Source organism: Vulpes vulpes, chromosome 1, assembly GCF_048418805.1.
Source record: "Vulpes vulpes isolate BD-2025 chromosome 1, VulVul3, whole genome shotgun sequence".
NCBI classification, from domain to species: Eukaryota; Metazoa; Chordata; class Mammalia; order Carnivora; family Canidae; genus Vulpes; species Vulpes vulpes.
In genome coordinates this window covers 120,091,266-120,106,281 of record NC_132780.1, presented here as the reverse complement: position 1 = coordinate 120,106,281, position 15,016 = coordinate 120,091,266, and the positions used below count along the sequence as shown (strand labels likewise).

General features: G+C 38.1%; 1 protein-coding gene across 6 annotated transcripts in view; it reads left to right on the top strand.

The window, feature by feature from the left end:
• Positions 1 to 15,016, top strand: part of IGSF11 (immunoglobulin superfamily member 11) — a 123,738-nt gene that overhangs the window by 90,695 nt on the left and 18,027 nt on the right. For 3 of the 6 annotated variants that reach the window (XM_025990105.2, XM_025990103.2, XM_025990104.2), the window contains exons 2-4: positions 8,143 to 8,306; positions 9,705 to 9,912; positions 12,626 to 12,781. In XM_025990105.2, the coding sequence (XP_025845890.1) occupies positions 8,143 to 8,306; positions 9,705 to 9,912; positions 12,626 to 12,781 (528 nt within the window). The remainder of the gene's footprint in view (positions 1 to 8,142; positions 8,307 to 9,704; positions 9,913 to 12,625; positions 12,782 to 15,016) is intronic. The other 3 variants (XM_072724121.1, XM_025990106.2, XM_072724114.1) reach the window with 1 other exon arrangement.

The following is a 15,016-nucleotide window of genomic DNA, read 5'->3' as shown; positions in this document are numbered from 1 at the left end:
TGTTGGATTTGCCAGGCACCATTGATTTGGTAGTATCTTTTGACAAGGATCTTATGACAGTTACCTCACAAACAACTGTCCAGTCTATAGGTGACTGTTTTGGCCGATTGCCCATTCCTGGTACAATAACTTGTAGCCAGGATGTGAATGAGATCCTGTGTCACAAACTGTTGTAACCCACATATAAGGAATTGTCTCATTCTGCTTTCCCTGAAGGAAATTGTGGCCAAGGTAGCCGTCATAGTATCATGTCTCATCATAACATTGCAAAACCTGTTTCTGCTTTTGTGTCTTGCTGCTTTAAACACTTAATTATAGTCACATTATTCACTTAGTTTTACAGATGAGTTTGCAAACACAGATGCTCACTGGAGTCAGGAGGGTATCCTGACTGAGTAAAGTGGACCATATTATAGTGTTAACGGGGGTTGGGAATCATGGGGAATCATGGGGAATCTGGGAGTATGGAGAGCTCATGTTTTGTCTAACCGGAGCAGCACTAATTATCATGTGAAATGCAGGCCCAATGTTACTATCTTCACAGTTTTTCAAGATAAGTTGGTAATCTATTAGAGTTTTGTGCTATTTAATTGTAAGTAATTCAAAGTATTTAAAAACTTTGAGTGGGTCATACAATGTAGGCCAAACAAAATATGTATGTAAATGAGAAGGTTGTGGTCATCCCTGTAAGAGAATTCTTAAATACCAAAGCCCGATATGAAATCAGGAAAGGTCAGTAATAATGGGAGACTTGCTGTAGAGGATTCTGATCAAGTTCACATCAAGTGTTAGGAGCTATTGTTGAGTAAATCAGTCACATAATGAATATGACATGGCATGGGGACCAAATAGATAAATATATATCTTTTTGATTATTGTAAAGTGACAAGGGGAGTGATAATGTAGACTGTGAGCATTGGTTTGGTACAGGGCTTTGGGCTCCCTCTGTCTCATCTCTTGAGTCTGCTCTGAGGAAATAATTTCAATATCTAGGTCTCCTGGCATGCTGTTTGCTCTTGGTATGGTCCCCAAGGAATGTTTGTGGTTGAAAAGGAGAAGTTAATGAGAAGGCACTGTTTTAATACGTGAAGGGGAACCATAAAACAATGGAAATATAAGACTGTGATACTATGAGTCATAGGCTATGTAGGAGTATTCAGTGCCTCAATCAGAAATATATAAGGATATATAATTTTACAGTAGCTTGCTTTTGTATACCAACAGTCGAGTATATTGTTTAATATGGCATCAAATGATAGAGATTTAGCAGTGATCCTACAAATTGATTAATGTAGATGACCAGCGCATAATAAAGCGATCTACATTGATCAGATTAACCAAATTTACATTAATCAAATTTACTCATTTAGTTTAGTACTGTGTTAGTGGCCAAAATATAATGTAATATCAACTAACACATTTTTTAGTTCAGATGGCAGTTTAAAAAGAATCATATAATAACAATTATAATTGTAGATTATTTCATCTAATTAGAATTTGGTTACAGTATGAAAAGTGATTTGTCTTAAAAATCACCACGATATTAAAGATCGATACTCCATAGTTTCCTTGAGAAAATAAGGAGTGTAGAATTTTTATTTTTTGAAATTTATTTCAGTCTCATGGAACTATAGAACTCAATTTACATAGATTAAATGAATTTCATATTACTTTTTTTTATATGTAAGAAATAGCACTTACGAAATCGTAAAGGAAATCACATAAGCCAATTAGCATTTTGTGACTGCTGGTATCAGTATCTTGGGTGGCAGGGCAACATAGTCCTCCCAAAATACCATCAGATCCTTTGATACTTTGCTGGCTGTATTCCCAGAGGGGAGTACTCTGGGGTTTGGGCTGGTCCTGAAACATGAGTACATGTTCCATAGACATCAGTGAAACTCTGTTTTGAAATCTCAGTTGGATTGCTTGCTCCAGTCCTCCTCCTGAGCTCCAGGTGTTCTGCTGTGATGGATTTGTAGGGGATGTTTCATGTTCTCTGAGTCTGCAGATCACGGCAAAATGTCCTTTGTTGGTTCTCTTGGCTACTGTGTAGTGGATGATCCCTCTTAAGACTTTGAAGGGTTCTTTGCTCCCAGTTTCTTTTCCTCTAAGGGGTAATTCTTGGTCTGAGAAAAGTGTGAATTTCTTTCAGCTTTAAATCTTGGGAAGGAAAGAGTATAGACAACTGTTATTTATGATTTCAGCTCCTCAGAGGAAACAGGGCCATGTGCTTTATGTCTTTCTTATTTAATTGCTTAGCGTCATTCAGAATTCATGAGTTAACTTAATTTTTCTTGGGTAAAAGTACTAAGAAAAGATCCAAGCCTGCAAAATGCTGCCAAACCAGCTTCTAAATTATGCATTTCTCATGTAAATATTGCAAATTGTAAGGTATTTTAAATGAATTTTTAATCTAATATTTAGCATTAAAATTTAAATTCCTGCCTAGAATTTCAAACATGGAAACACACTCCTAAAGGAAAGGGTTTTTAGTTGTCTCTTTAATAAGATAGAAAAAAATTCATCATTTAAAATGTGAAAAATATCCATTTCCCTCCTTTTTACTCTTTCAAAGAAATTTTCATTCATACTCAGTTTAGTCAGTATGTTAAATAGGAATTCTGAGACACAGTCCCAAAGCAACTTTCGTCTTCCTGATCTCTTTAAATCCATTCAAGATACAGTTCTTCTTTTCTTACGAGAAAACTTAAGCAGGCTACACAACTTTTCTGATCACTCTGAGTTTAGAAATAAAGCAAAACAAGAAAAATCTCAATTAAGAGACAGAAGTATATGTGGTTTCCAGAATGCCAGTGGTCCACCCTCTAGGATTCAGAGGTCTACCTCCAGCTTCCTTCTAGTGAGGTCTCATCCAACAGCCCTCTAGGTGAGAATGGAAGGTGGCCCTGCACCAGCATTTTGTTTGTTCACATCTGACCCATTGGGAACTCTCAGATGTCCTTGGCCCTGGCATATTCCAGGATCAGAGGCCCTGTTGGGTGGGAAAGGGCTGGGACTTAGAGCTCACCAAGCTCTAACAAGGAAGCCTCCTCAAAGTCTCTTTACAGTTATTCACTCCTGACCCATTTATTCTCGGGGTCGCCCTGAAAGTTGGGTGGCCAGTTTTCAGCCATTTTCTTTGTATGCATCCTTTAGGGTAGCTTGCTCTGGCATCTGATATCTTAACCGATGACATTGTAGGGTCTTGGGTGACTTTCTTTTAAAATTCTGTTCCAAAAAAAATAAAATAAAAATAAAATAAAATTCTGTTCCATAGAGAATTCTGGTAGCTAAAGAACATAATAACCTTTTTATGTTAAAAGTTTCTATCTAAAAGAGGCTGAGAGGGGCGGATAGGTGGCTCAGTTTGTTAAGCATCTGCCTTGCTCAGGTCATGATTTTGGAGTCCTGGGATTGAGCCCCGCATCGGACTCCCTGCTCACCTGGGAATCTGCTTCTCTCTCTGCCCCTCGCCCTGCTCATTCTTCACTCTCTCTTTCAGATAAATACAATCTTAAAAAAAAAAAAAAAAAAAGAGTAGAAGAGATATATTTACAAGTAAATATATCTTTATATAAGTAAAGTATATATTTACAAGTAAGTATATCTTTATCTTTATTGATAAGGAGGTATCCCTTCACTGTAATCTGAGTAGATGTGATAGTATTATCATTTATTTTCTGAGACATGATCTGTGGGAGAGTTTGACATAGTAGAAAACATACCATATTGGCAGATGGAAGACACAGATCCTAAACTTAACACCTTTGGCAAGTCTGTCTCCCTGGACCCTACTGTATATAGTCTTTCATGTGAAGACTGAAGGAATTGAATTAGATCAATTCAGTAACATGTATTTATTGAGTTCTTAATTATGTGCTCAAAGTGATGGATTCTCAGTGGACCTTCGAGTGTACTGGAGAAGATACGTCAAATAATGAAATGAAATGAATATGAAAACTAAGGAAAACGTGGTGTCAAGTTTGGAGAGTGCTTGGAATGAAAGGAGCATTGCTTTATGAGACCCTGACTGGGCTGAGGAGTCCGGAAAGGCTCTTGTGAAAAATAACACTTGAGCTGATAGGAAGGATGAGCAGGAGGCAAGAATTGGAGTGTGGATTAAAGGTGTGTGCGCACGTGCGCAGACGTATGGACATGTATATTTATAAATAGTGCTTATTGTGGGGCTTGGCATATGGTCACTGTTGCATGTAGTATGTGTTAATAGCAGGAGAAGCCGTGGTGGTCATTGGCTGTCAGCATCCGATACGGCCCTTAGCAGACCCTTTTGCTGATGTGATGGTAACTTTTAGCCCCACTTTACAGATGAAACAACTGAATCAGAGATGAAGTGACTTGTTTGGGGCCACACAGCTAAGAAGATGAATGTGCCAAATTGCAAACTCTAGAGCTCTCCACCTTTAAACTCACCCTTTTCTTATCTCGAATGTTTCTCCTGTAGCCATCTCAGTACCTGAGATTTCAGAGTTCATCTAATAGGAAACATGAAGTAGAGGAAGACAGTGTTTGATAGCTTCTCCCACCCCCACCCCCCAAGGCTTGCTCTCCGCTAGCAGACCTGCTCCCTCCCCTCAGCTCCCACCCTGTCCTACGAATTTATTCTTCCTTTACTTACTCCTGACCCACTTGAGTTGGTTTCCCCATCAACATCTTTCTCTCTCATTATTAGTCTATATTGGCCATTTTTTTCTTTTTAAAGTCTGTGTGAAAGATTGTGTGAGCTCAGCTTGAACTCAGTGAATGAGGGTGGAAGGTCCACATTATCCTGTATGGTTAAAAGGGCAGACAGCCCCTTCACTTCTTGGAATATTATCTGGAGAATGTAGCCAGTTTGGCTTCTACACTATTGGCTTCTCCACTACACTAATGCCATCTCCAGCCGCATTTATTATAGACACTGTGACCAAGAGACTCCCCCTAACTAACCCTCTTCTGCCCTTAAGGTAGCTCTTTCCCTGCTTCATCGCCTGTTTCATAATAAACCCTCACGTAGTACTTGAGGTTCTTTCAGTTTTCCCTAATATGTTCCTTCGACACTGTTCCTGATGTTATCAACTGCTTTGTATCCCATCACAGATGGCTTCTTTTATGAAACGTTTTATCCTGTAAATTTAACTCCTGAGAAATCATCAGACTCTATGTGAAGAACATGAGGTTCTATAGAAGGAAGGTGTTATGTAGATTGATTTTTTCTTTTAACTAATTGTAATCATAATGGTATGTTACTGGGATACTTTTTTTTTTTTTTGGAGAATTGAGATAATATCACTTCAAAGTAAAACAATTTGAGATACTGCCGTGGGCTTAATGTAATTTTCATGATTAGAATAGCTTCTCTGTTGGATCTCCCTGGCCTATTTTAATCTCCTGTTAGTCCCATACTGTTCTGTAGTCCCAGGGGGACAGGCATTCTTTTTAGAAGAGATAACAGTTGATTTTCACTTCCCAGGATTTGGCTCCAATAAATCACTATTTTCTTTTTTGAATTTTTACAGTGTTATTGAGGTATAATTTACATTCCACAAAATTCACACGTTTAAAATTCAGTTATTTTTTTGGAAATTTATAGAGTTGTACAACCATCTAACCATCCAATTTTGGAAGTTTTCCATCTCCCTAGAAAGTTCCATGGAACTTATTTGCATCAATCCGTCATCCCTCCTCTTTAGCCTCATGCAACCACTGATTTGCTTCTTGTCTTTATAGATTTGCCTTTTCTGGACATTTCATATAAATAGAATCATACGGTATATAGTCTTTTGCGTCTGGCTTCTTCTGCTTAGCAGAATGGTTTTGAGAAGCTCATCTGTGTTGTATCAGTAGCTTGTGGTTTTTTATTTCTGAGTCATGTTTCATTGTATGGCTATACCATATTTTGTTTGTTCACTAACCAGTTGGTGTGATAGATATTTGTATTATTTCTCTTTGGGGGTGTGGTATCAGTAATGCTATCATGAACATTCATGATATATATGTTTTCACTGTACTTGGGTAGATTCCTAGAGGTGAAATTTCTGGGTCGTTATGTTACATTCTCACCAGCAATGAATGAGGATTCTAGTTTCTCTACATCCTTATAAAAACCTGGTTTGGGGGGATTCCTGGGTGGCTCAGCGGTTGAGCGCCGTCTTTGGCCCAGGGCGTGATCCTGGAGTCCCAGGATGGAGTCCCACGTCAGGCTCCCTACAGGGAGCCTGCTTCTCCCTCTGCCTGTGTCTCTGCCTCTCTGTGTGTCTCTCATGAATAAATGAATAAAATCTTAAAAAAAAAAAAGAAAAAAGTTGGTTTTATTGATGACAGCCATTCCAGTGACTGTGTAATGGTATTTCATTGTGGTTTTAATATGCAGTTTCCTAATTAATAATAATGTTGAGCATCTTTCCATGTGCATATTAGTTTTTTTGAAATATTTATTCACATATTCTACCCATTTTAATATTGGGTTGTATTTTCATTGCTGAATTGTAATAGTTCTCTATATATTCCATATTTGAATCCTTTATCAGGTGTGTGAATTACAGATATTTTTTCCTGGCCCATACCGTGGCTTTTTATTTTCCCAATTTAATCTTTGAAGTATGTAAGTTTTAAAAATTTTAATGAAATCCAACTTTTTAATTGTTGTATGATTTGTGGTTCTGGTGATATATCTGAGACCTCTTTGACTAACCCACAGTCACAATGATTTTCTCTTTTGTGTATTTATAGAAGTTTTATAGCTTTAGCTGTTATATTTAGGTCTGTGACACATTTTGAGTTGATTTTTGTGTATACTGTGAGGTAAGTATCTGAATTAGTTTGTATATTAGTATCTAATTGTTCCAATACCATTTATTGAAAAGATTATTTTCTCCCATTTAATTGCCTTGTACCTTTGTTGAAAAGCATTTTACTAAAAATATAAGGGCTTATTTCGGAACTCTCAATCCTGAGCCATTTATCTGGTGGTCTATCCTTATGCTACTACCACACTATCTTGATTACGATAGCTCTGAAGCAAGTTTTGAAATCAGTGTGAATTCTCCAAATTTGTTCTTATTTTTCACTATTATTTTGGCTATTTCTAGTTCTTTGCCTTTCTCTGTGTTTTAGAATTAATGATATTAAATATTGTAATGATATTGTAATGATGCTCTTGAAAAAATTTATTTCTCATCCCTCCTCACCATTGCAAGTTTTTTTTTTTTTTTAAGATTTTATTTTATTCATGAGAGAGAGAGAGAGGCAGAGACACAGGCAGAGTGAGAACCAGGCTCCATGCAGGGAGCCTGACATGGAACTCGATCCTGGGTCTCCAGGGTCACACCCTGGGCTGAAGGCAGCCCTAAACTGCTGAGCCACCCGGGCTGCCTACCATTGCAAGTTTTGCTCAAACCCTATCAGTCATCTTCTCCCATGTTGTATTTGAATCTGGCTAAATACCAACTACCAACTACTTACTTTCTTACAGAATAAAGTAAGAAGCTGCTCATATTTTTCATTTGTGGTTTCTTTCTTTCTTTCTTGCTTTCTTTCTTTCTTTCTTTCTTTCTTTTCTTTCTTTTCTTTCTTTTTTCTTTTTTTTAAAGATTTTATTTATTCATGAGAAACATAGAGAAAGAAGCAGGCTCCATGCGGGGAGCCCAATGTGGGACTCTATCCCGGGACTCCAGGATCAGGCCCTGAGGTGAAGGCAGACACTCAACCACTGAGCCATCCAGGCGTCCGTCCCATCATTTGTGGTTTCTAGGAGATAAAGAGATGAACAATTTTTATTATTTTGAGTCAACGATTGGTCAGTAGTTGTTCAGTAAGACTGTCATATCAGTCTGCTTACATTCCTTTTTTTTTTTTTTAAGATTTTATTTATTTATTCATGAGAGACACAGAGAGAGAGAGAGAGGCAGAGACACAGGCAGAAGGAGAAGCAGGCTCCACACAGGGGGCCTGATGTGGGACTCGATCCCAGGGCCTTCAGGATCATGCCCTGGGCCGAAGGCGGCGCTAAACCACTGAGCCACCTGGGCTGCCCAGTCTGCAATTATTATTCCTAATAATACAACATTCAAACCTTTTCTCTAGGGGTTTGGTCTGTCAGGAAAGGGTGAGCACACTACCCTCCGGTTCTTTCCCCTGCAGGTGTCGCAGCTTCCCTGGAAGTCTCCGAGAGCCCTGGGAGTATCCAGGTGGCCCGAGGCCACACGGCAGTCCTGCCCTGTACCTTCACTACCAACGCTGCTCTCATTAACCTCAATGTCATTTGGATGGTCATTCCTCTCTCCAATGCTAACCAGCCTGAGCAGGTACGTCTGTTCCTTTCCTTGCTACCTCTCAAGTGTTCATCTTTTCAGAAGAGGTGGGGAGGAAAGCATCCTAAGTACATATTTGATTTCTAGAATACGGTGGCACTTTCAGTGAGCCTGTGCTGTTTTAAATCCTATTCCTGTGTTATTAGTCAACTATCAGAAGAGATTATCCTATTTTTAAGAGACTTCTTTTTTTTTTTCAAACGGATGTCAAGAGAATCCTTCTGAGAGTATTACGTAGGAATATGGAATTTTATCAAAAGGCATTGCTGATAGGAAATATCAAGACAGGAAATGCAAAAGTATACTTTGACACGAAGGGACTAACAGTGGCATACGTGGATGAGAGTATGTTTTAGAGACAGTGATAATGTTAAGGAAGTAACATTAAGTAGTAGTCTTTGATTTATTTGGCTAATTTCACAAGTGTTTTAAAATAAACACAGCCAGGCATACTAGCCAGCCTCAGAGAGTCAAATAAATTAGGATATATGAAAATAGAAGCTACTACCCAATTACAGGTAAAAGATCCACAATTTTTATTATCCATTGCAGAAAATGATGCTCAGAAAATTAATGAATAGTAATCATGATTATACCTTTATTTCCAAAGATAATTTATTACTGTTACGAAGCTTTTCTGCTTCAGTAAGCCTATTACCACCTAAAAGTATTTGATAAGTAAATTTTCTGATATGAATTTGAATATGTATATTTAATAGAAGCTTGTTTTGTTTCTTCAAACCAAGGAATTTGTTATAATTAGGCTGAGCCTTTGAGATCATTTTATTCAACTTTATCATTTTAGGAGGCAAAGAAAGACTTGACTGTATTCCCCAAACATTTACAGATAGAGCTGAAACAGAACCCAGTTTCTCATTCTCAGCCCACAAGGCTTTTTGTAACACCATTCTGCATCCTCTCTCCTAAATAGTTGACTTTGATAATAGAAATTGACATAAGAGCAATCATGACCCGCAACTCTTCTCCCCTCTTATGACATTCGTTTATATTCAGGCTATAACTATGATCTATCATTTTGTCACCTAGTAAGCATGAGAATGGCAGTGCTAATTTTTTAAAACTTTTTATTTTGAAATTATTTGAATAAAAATATGTATGGGCTGAGAGTAAGATTGCATTAAAGACATTTTCTATATTGTGATGGATTAGAAGTAAACAGTGTTATTCCAGTTTGGGGATATAAGAATTTAGAATCCCAGAATAGACCTACGCACTGGTGCTGAGATAGGAACTTGGTGACAACTGTAAGAGGAGAAGTAAAGTTTTCCGATGTTTGGTGCCGTCTCCTGTCTACCAGATAGTTATTGTTATGTACTGTGTGTCTAGACGGGGATGTAGTGGCCTATTTATTTATTTTGCTTTCTTTTTCAGGTCATTCTGTATCAGGGTGGACAGATGTTTGATGGTGCCCCCCGGTTCCATGGTAGGGTAGGATTTACAGGCACCATGCCAGCCACCAACGTCTCTATCTTCATTAATAACACTCAGCTTTCAGATACAGGCACCTACCAGTGTTTGGTCAACAACCTTCCAGATAGAGGGGGCAGAAACATTGGGGTCACCGGCCTCACAGTTTTAGGTGAGTGACAGGATGTTCCAGGCACCTTGGCTTTACTTGGGATATTCCTGACTCTACTCTTGAACGTATTTATTTCTGCCCATCCTTACTTGCCCTCTGGGTCTGCTCGTGTCCTTTTCCTGTCTCCTTTCCTGTCTGCCCCGTGTGGGCTCTGCTTCTTTCTGCTTTTTTACACACAACCTTCCCATCCCTTTCTCCACTTCTGGTGGCTGTCTAAAGCTGCTTAAATGATTTGTCCTGAAGGTGGCGAAAGGTGGTGTAAAATACCATCACAAGTGGCCTCTCACTTTTCTTCAGTGTTTACAGGATAGGGCATAGCGTTGAGAACAAGTTAAATCAAGAATCATATATTTTTCATGCAAAGCAGAAGTTTCAGCACATAGGAGAAAAAATTATTATTTCTGTCTACATAACACCAAGTAAGCTCCCTACAGTTCTCGGCTTACACTTCATGTCCTGGTGTAATCGCAGTAATACCTCCTTCTCCTCTCAGAAATCTAAGAGTGATGAGTTTAATTAGTCAATTTAGTCTTAATATTGAGACCCTACAGATTTAGGGCCTTTTTCATGGTGGCATAGGCAATGAACGATAAAGCTTAGATGAAAATGTAGGTCTCTTGTCTCAAACTGGTACTTCTTCCATTATATTGCAGTTAGACTGTCTCATACTAAATTAAGTCCATTCTAAACATGTTTTATTTCTCACTTCTGCTGTCTCGGAAATGAAACACTGGCCTCCTAAATGCAGACTTGTGGTAGAAGGGGCTAAATTCAGCTCATTTGAGGAGACCTAGAAGTGCTGAGAGGAGGCTGCTGCTCTAGATTGTCCTCCATCCTCTTCACATTGCAAAATCTACTCCCTTGTTCCTTGGCAAATTCTTGCCCTTCCTTTTCCCTTCCATTTTTGAGTTACTTGAGGATACCAGTCCTAGGGCTTTTTGCTGTTTTTCCCTCTTTGCATGACAATATGCTATGGCCTTGGTGCCTTACTTTCCCAGTCTTCAAACAAAATAAGAAAACTAAGGGCCAGGTTGGAGATTTCGATTCTAGAAATGTTTAAAATTGTAGAATTTTTAGTTATATTAAAATTATAGTTATATTGCATTATTTGTTATATTATTAATATGTAATTATTAATAATAAATAATATAATGATATATTATTAGCTATATTAAAATATATAAAATAGAATCATACTTTTAAAACTAAATATAGAGATTTAAAAATACTTGAGTACTGAATACAGAGTACTCATGGAAGGCAGTAACTGATGAGATTGTTTTACCCCATCACAGCAATTAGGATTCTCTGAGATTTTTTTTACTTTTCTTACCTTATATACCCTTATACCCTTTTGTTGTTGTTCTTCCCATACCTGCTTTCTTTCCTGGTTCCTCGGTCTATTGCACTTATCTTTTATGCATTCACACATTCATTTTGGAAAAGTTGAACACATTTATTGAAAAGTCATTAGCCCATTACATCATTAGGTGGATTTAAACTTTACTGCCTACATCCCCCAGCATGAGACTCCAAGCTGTGGACTTAGTTTATATTTTTATTTGCTTGCGTTCTTACTACAAAGCACGACCTTCTTCCTTTAGTGTTCTTTTTTTGGTAATTGTTTGTTTCGTGTCCTTTGTGTCCTTATCTGCCTTAAAATCTCCACTGTATTACAACCCAAGTAGTAGACATACTTGAACCTTACTCTGACTCCCCTGTAAAGCAGAATTTTAGTTTAAAATAGGTCTGTTTGGTTTTTGTTTGCAAAGTAACAAAGAACCTTGGGAAGATGGTCTTATCTAGAGAGTAAGCTGGCAGGGTCAGTGGTTATTCTTCCTTGAAATATCTTTTCTAAAAGTAGCTTCTTCCAGTAATTAAAAAAAAAAAATGTTAAATTGTGGTAAAATACACAAAACATGAAACTTACCATCTTAGCCAGTTTTTAAGTGTACAGTTCTGTAGTGTTAAATACATTCACATTGTTGTGCAGCCAACCTCCAGAACTCTCTTCATCTTGCAAAACTAAAACCCTGTGCTCATGAAGCAACATTTCCTTCTGCTCACCATCGGTAACCACTTTTCTATTTTCTGTTTCAATGGATTTGAAAACTCTTAGGTGCCTCATATAAGTGGAATCATTCTTTGTCTTTTTATGACTGCCTTATTTCACTTGGCCTAATGTTCTCAGGGTTCATCCATGCTGTAGCATGGGTCAGAATTCCCTTCCTTTTCAAGGCTGCATAATATCTCATAGTATGTGTATACCACGTTTTGTTTATCCATTCATCCATCCATGGACACTTGAGCTGTTTCCGTCCTTTAGCTACTGTGACTAATGCTGTGTAGATGCGTGTTCTCACTAATGTCTCGAAAGGCAGTCTGTGGGCATGAAGGACCTTAAGCAGTCTTTAGAGGAAGGAGAGCTAAACCAAGACCATAAGAGTCCTTGAAAATATCAAGAAAGGGTGTAGCCCCTTTTACGTGTTTACCTCCTGGCAGCTGAAGTGGTGGGTCCCCACACCTGTGCCCAAGTGAGTAGTACCTGTGAGTAGTACCGGACGAGCCACTGGCCCCACTCGTGAGGTGGTCTTCTGGTATGTGGTCTAGAAACTGTTATCTGAGGCTCCAGTGAACTGAATGTTGATGTCTTCTTCATCATCAGTTGGCTTACAGTAAATGCATCCTTTATTCCTTACTCTTCCTATTGTAGTTCCCCCTTCTGCCCCACACTGCCAAATCCAAGGATCCCAGGATATCGGCAGCGATGTCATCCTGCTTTGTAGCTCAGAGGAAGGCATCCCTCGGCCAACTTACCTTTGGGAGAAGTTAGACAATACCCTCAAACTACCTCCAACAGCCACTCAGGGTATGTACAGTGTTGCTTTACCCATTTAATCAGTTACCATGCAGAATTCAAATTCTGAGCCTCATGAAGTAATTAACTTTGATAGATTTTGAAAAATAACACACTGTATTTGTAACAGCTGAAAATATATCTGGATCATTTTGCGTTTTCAATTTTTAAAAGAATTAAACATTTTCTTTCTCCTGTACTGCCTTTATGAATCCCACCCAGTGGTAACTATATATGGAAATTCCATTCCATTACAGGGAAGATTTAAAATAGCTAAATGGTAGCTTCTTTGTAAAGTTAACTGTAAGATAATCCTTGAAGTTTATAATTGAGAATTCACTTCCTTCTTGAGGCACAACTGCCTATTTTAGTATGAGAACCATAAGCATGATCGTGAGAGGGTCAGTCATCCAGTTTTCTGCTTCAAGTCTAATTAGAGGATGAAGATGGGAAAAAGAATAGGAGAACGCCTCTGATCATGGGAGAACCAGGAGTTGATCACCCCAGACAGGTAAAGATGGAAGAGACATGACTATCGTCAATAACTTTCTATATGTTAGGCATGCTAAAGAACCAGGCCCACCAGCCCTTTAAGAACCTGTAAATTTCCTGTGAGAACCCCAACAGTAATATTAATGGGCCTTCCCGTCATTTTTTAATTTACTCAGCCCCAAATTCATTATTTAAAAAAAACTTCTCAGTGACAGGGGCATAATAACTTCTGGTTTACTCTCATAATGATTACAATGGTTCCCTATTGATTGCGAAATTGCTAAAAGTTTCAGCCACACTGTGAGGTATATAGCTTTTTTTTGTGGACTAATTTTGTTAATCTCACTACATGTAAATGACATGTTTAATCCAGCTCTTGTGTTGAAATCCTGAAAACCATATTTAAATTCCTAAATCAATCAATCAATAAATTCCAGATTTTCCAGTAAGTATTTCAGTAACAGTTTACCTCTCTGGGCCTGTGTTGCTTTTTTTTTTTTTTTTTTAAACAGGGGATTAAGTAATCATTTCCAAGGTTCTCTGCATCAGCACTAAAATTCTATGATTTATATTAAAAATGTTTCTGTGAAATATTGGGCTGAGTTTGAAATTACAAATGTATGCTTAAAAGTGCTTCTTTGTATGTAAGTTGAGAAATACCTGTAGAAAGAGCCTACCGCACCTTCTTTATCTCTGAGTAGATATATCAGTCGAGGTTTTTGATATCTTCTTTGCAACGTAAATATTTTTTGGTACTTTAGGTATGAAAGTTGAACTTAAGTGCTCAAGATGAAAATGTTTGCCGTTTGTCATTCAAACTCTGGATTCTTTATCAGAATTACTTTGAATAACTTCATTTATCATAACAATGCATGTTAAGTGAGTCAGAGTTTTTATTTAAATTTACGTCTTGGTTCTGATATTAATAAAATAGATCTCAAAATAGCATATAATCCCAAGTGTTTTCATAGATTCTGAAAACACTTTACTAATATGTTTGCTGTTGTTTAAACTCAAGAAGCATTCTCTGAGAAAAGAATGTTTGACACCAGGGAAGGGTACTTCAGAAGTCACATTAGTGACAGGGGCATAATCTTTGGGGATTAGAATTGTCTTTGTGTGTTGGGGCTAGCTTGAAAGAGCTCCTTCTGGCCAAATCTGGGACAGTGTGAAAAGTAAAATAAAGCTACCATCTATTGAATAAAATGAAAGTCCCCGAATCCTTGCTTATATGCATAAATAAATGGAGAGAAGGAAAAGCATTTTCTTATGGTGGAGTGCCAACTAATGTTTGTAGAAGGAATAATGGAGTTTGAAAATCACCATTGGTGTCTAAATAGTGGGCGAAGTTTGATGAGGAACAAGATAGATATTTACATAGTTCCAAAGTGTGCCCCCACATATTTCTTATTAATTACAAAGAAAGAAAGAACTTTAAAATGGGGAGACCTGTCAATACTGCCTTAACTGAGTGATCAAAGCGAACATTACCAACACTGTTACAAACTGATATCCTGTGTAGGGATCCCTGGGTGGCTCAGTGGGTTAGCACCTGCCTTCAGCCCAGGGTGTGATCCTGGAGACCCAGGATCGAGTCCCACGTTGGGCTCCCTGCAGGGAGCCTGCTTCTCCCTCTGCCTGTGTCTCTGCCCCCCTCTCTCTCTCTCTCTCTCTCTCTCTCTCTCTCATGAATCAATAAATAAAATCTTAAAAAAAAAGATATCCTATGTCTACCAATAGATACATGCCTTGAGG